The following is a 4,569-nucleotide window of genomic DNA, read 5'->3' as shown; positions in this document are numbered from 1 at the left end:
GATCAGCGGAGGGTGGGGCCTGAGAAGCAGGGGCGGGGCCTGAGGAGCAGTGGGCGGGGCCCCGTGGGAGGGGGCGGGGCCTGAGGAGCAGGGCCGATGGGTCTGGGGCCGCTCAAGGGTTTAAAAGCTTTTCTGGGCTTTGATTTGGAGCTTTTGTGGGGTTTCTGGGCACGGCAGTGGGCCCCGGGTGTGCTAGGAGAGAGGTGAGCTGGCATCAGAGGCTGTGCTGTGGTTCTGAGCCCTGTGTTCGGCACCGGTGAAGCCTCCCTCTGGCACGGGGTCGTGCTTAAGTCGCCACCATCCTGCTTTGGTTGCTGTTAAGAGTTTGTTATCGTGTCCTGGAATAACTGGCATGGGAATAACGGGAATTTGCGACTGAGCGATCAGCAGGGCACCAGTGGGGTGGTCTGGGTATGTGTACGTACCTCTGTTTTTCAGGACAGAAGGTGAGGTCTTGAGGGTCTCAAACAGGAGATGAGAGAATTCATAGAAGAATCGTAGAATGAATGAGTGGTTTGGGTCGGAAGGGACCTATAGGACCACCTAGGTCCAACCCCCCTGCGTGGGCAGGAACACCTTCCCCGAGACCAGGCTGTTCTAAGCCCCGTCCAACCTGCCCCTGAACGCTTCCGAGGAGGGGGCAGAAGTTCTCCCCCTTTTGCTCATTTAGAATAATTGAATCATTTTGGTTGGAAAAGACCTTTAAGATCATTAAATCCAACTGTTAACCCAACACCCCCAAGTCCACCACTAAACCGTGTCCCCAAGCACCACATCTACACATCTTTTAAATACCTCCAGGGATGGTGATTCAGCCACCTCCCTGGGCAGCCTGTCCCGGTGCCTGACAACTCTTGCAGTGAAGAAATTTTTCCTAATAACCAATCTAAACCTCCCCTGATTCTGTCTGTTCCTTTTTTAAAAAAAAATATTTATTGATAGGTTTCTTCCCTCTCTACCCAAGAAATTAAAATACAAACACTGGAGTAGTATTTTAGCTTTATTTGCAGGGCCTAAAGAAATGTGTTACGCTGTCTGGATGTACTGTTAACTGTTTCAGCTATTTGGCCTCACAGGCCCAAGAGTTTTGCCAGTTCCCAGTGGCTACAGATGCCACCTGCAATATCACAAGATGAACTGAAAAGCTGGAAGGCCTGTGGTGGGGGGAGAGGAAAGCAGCAGCAGAAAGCAAAGTGGGTGTCCAGCGGAGGCACCCTGTATGGCACAGGGAGCGCTTTGGGCCCTAAACCCCTCCTGCCTGGCCTGTATCTCCACGTGTGCCTTCCCAGGTACCTGCCTGCTCATGAGTGCTGGCTGTCAGCAGTGCTGTAACCTGACACACAAAAAAAAAACCCCACTGCAGCTGTGCACAGCTTTTTGCAGTGGGTAGAGGGAAAGGAAACTCTGCCTGATCCCATGCGAGATAAAGCCAGGTTGGCAGCGAAGGGAGCAAGTGACTCCCTACACAAAAATTCGTGGATCCTGTCATCAAAGCGTGCGTGCCCTGCCAGGGTCAGAGCCAGGTCTCGGGCACTGCCAAAAAAGCTGAGGCATGTTGTGGGAGTTGTGTTTGTTGCCGTGGGAACCAGGCTGGCTCTGGAGGTGGCTGCAGGCAAAGTGTAGGCTTTTGCAAGACAGATTTGGGTGGGGGATTCCTCTGTGACACGAGAAGTTCACTCATCTGGTGGATAAGCTGCTGCTGCTGATGTCCTCCGGTAGAGAGGAAGGCCCTGGGTGCAGTTTGTGTCAGATTTGGGGTGCACGTCATGGCACTGCACCCCTTGCTTTTGTGGGGCTGGTCCTTGCAGCCTTCAGCCCCCTCCTGGGGCTGGTGCTTTCCTAGGCAGTCTGAGGGAGCACATGGCAGGGGGCTGCTAGCACCAGGTGTTGCTGGTCTTTGCCTCCCTCCTGTCGTGAAGGTCTGGCACTGTCAGCCCCATCCCACCCTCACGCCTCCCAACACCTTGAGAGGTGGGATAAATCAACACAGATTATGGACTTGCAAGTGTCATGGGGAATGCTGTGACAAAGCCACTGTGGGTTGGCTGAAAGCATGGGAAGCTGGGTCTGTAGCTGGCCAGATCAGGCTAAACAAGCCCAGTTTCTTACACTTTTCAGAAGTATTGCGTCTGACCAAGTCCTCGTTCACACAGGATGCTGGGCCATTGGTCTAACCCCAGAAAGAATTTTTTGTGTGTTCTGAAGTTAAAGGATCTTCTCTAATGTCTGCTAACTGAAGTATGTATATGGTAGTGTGTGAGAAATTTAGAATATCAGATAATTTTAGCAGAACCAATGTGGGTTTTAAGAACATGTGCGTTATAAGGAAGTGATAGTGATGGTCAGTGATGTTACAAGAATGGAAAAGGACATAATCTGGGCTAGTCACCAACTGCCAGTCTTCATTCATGGTTAGCATCCTTACTGAATTCAGATCTGCCCTTGCTGTTTTCCTTCAGCTTCCCAGAAAATGACATCTTCACTGCTCAGAAATCTATGTAAAAATAATCTTCCTCTTTTTTTCTCCCTTTGGTGTTATTTTTGAAGCATGGGAAGAACTCAATTGACTGAACATCAGAAAAGGTTTTGATGGTGCTTAAGCAGACTTCAGGAGTCACTCCATAGCCTTGTTCGTATCTTTTATGTGTCCCAGTTTAGTTCTGCCAACAGAGCTACATCAACAAATTCCCATAAGGGAGATACTATTCATTCTGACAAAAGGTTTCTTTAACTTAAAATAAATTCACCAGTTAGATATTGGAATGACTGCTATTATTCCAGCGGCAAAAGAGACATTTTGATGGTAAGTATACTCATGTCTACAAGTCTGTTTTTGCAGGCAGAGGTGGCTTAGCAATCTCCATGTGATCCCTACCCAACTCAGTTATGCCTGCAAGCTTTTAGATAGAAACTAAGAAAATACTAGTAAAAAATGAGAAATAATACTTAAGATATTTATCTAATGATGTCTAAATAATGTAATGTTGCAAACATGTTTTCCCTTCCTGCAGAATGCTTCCAATCTATTATACAGCGTATTTTGTCTGCTCTGGCTTTTCTGGGTTTATGGGGAAAGCTCAGATATATATTGTATGTATTGTTAATTGAATGCATGTTGAGAAAAAACTGGTCTTTGATAGATTAAATTGAAGGTTTATGCTTTCTCTTATTGGGTAGGATCTTGTTTGTGTAAAGGGATATGTATTATTAGGCACAGGTTATTCTGCAGGATACTGTGAAAAGCAACAATCATATGTTAGGTTTAAAGTTTAATTATATGCAGCTAAACTATATAGAAGAACATTTTAAAGTTGTTAAATTAGCAAAGCCATGTAGTCAAAGGTTGGGTGCCTTGTTCTTCTTGTAGTTGAACTTAGCCTATCTTTATTTGTCTTCACTGTACACATGCCTTGTGAAGTAATCATTAATGAAGTTACCTCATACTCATATTACTGCCTGCTATTTTTAGCATAACTTGCTTGCCTCCAGTAGCAACCTGCATGAATAGTGCCTGGTAAGTGAGGCAGCTGTTCAGTATTTCAATTTCTCCTCATTAGTTATATTGTGGCCTTAGGCCTAATTTGCTGTACAGAATTCTTAGCACAGAATTGTCCTTTTCCCAATAGCCTTTTTTGTGTGTGTGTGTGACTTCTACTGCCACAGACCTGAATGTCCCAGAAAAAATGTATTAATTGTGTTTTTCTTTACAATATCACTGTTAGGCAAAGGGGTATTGTTATATTCATTTTCTGGGTGACAATTTCCTCCTAAGACTAGAATTCATAACAAAAGCACCATCGTTCTTCGATTTTGAAATGCCCAATGTGGAAGATATGGCATGGTTCCTATAGCCTCCAGCTGAGACCTCAAGCATTTACAACTTTTGGAAACCAGATTCCATCATGGGGACACTCCTGATAGCTTCTTCAGAGACAGAGTTTCACCAGAGGGATCAGAGCTGGTGCACTGAGAAAATCAATAATAAACAGTAGTGACTAAATACATCAAGATGAGTTAAAATTACCTGCAGACTTCACAGAGGGTACCTGTGCAACAGCTGGGAACGTCTCAGTTTCCTTCGACACCTCGAGTACAAATCCAGCCTCTTCCTTTTTGCCACCTGTGGAATCTTCAGAAGGCATTTCAGTGTGTAAGGAATACTAACTCTTGGATTTGCTGGGATTTCTTTACCTTGAGCCTGCACCTAACAGTACCCTACCAGAACAGATGATGACCAAGGATAAGTGTCATTCCTAAAGCTAATGACTGGGTCCACTGAAATGTAGTGTCAGACTAATTTTTAACTACCACTGATTGATTCTGGAAATGTTGATCGTACATTCAATACAAGTTATGATTTCCAGTGTATCTTAAGCATAGTGTAGGCCTGTGGCATCCCTTTCAAATACATTTCTCAAGATAATAAAAGCAGATATTGTCACTTGAATAGATTTAATTTAAAATACTTAGCGTAAGTTTTTGGGAACAATTTCCCCTTTAATTCATCTCACTGAAGACTAAAAGTTGAATGGTGCTGGTGAAAGAAGCTGAACTGAACAAACCTTAATT

General features: G+C 44.9%; 1 protein-coding gene across 1 annotated transcript in view; it reads right to left on the bottom strand.

Moving 5' to 3' along the window:
* ELP2 (elongator acetyltransferase complex subunit 2) overlaps nucleotides 1-4,142 on the bottom strand; it is a 39,691-nt gene extending 35,549 nt beyond the window's left edge. Inside the window, exon 1 of the mRNA XM_009996520.1 lies at nucleotides 4,025-4,142. Within this exon, the coding sequence (XP_009994822.1) occupies nucleotides 4,025-4,142 (118 nt within the window). The remainder of the gene's footprint in view (nucleotides 1-4,024) is intronic.
* Nucleotides 4,143-4,569: the final 427 nt, after the last annotated feature.

The sequence above is a fragment of the Chaetura pelagica genome, unplaced genomic scaffold, assembly GCF_000747805.2.
Source record: "Chaetura pelagica isolate M959 unplaced genomic scaffold, ChaPel_1.0 scaffold82, whole genome shotgun sequence".
NCBI classification, from domain to species: Eukaryota; Metazoa; Chordata; class Aves; order Apodiformes; family Apodidae; genus Chaetura; species Chaetura pelagica.
Note: the sequence above shows the minus strand (reverse complement) of the source record. Positions and strands in the feature narration are given on the sequence as shown.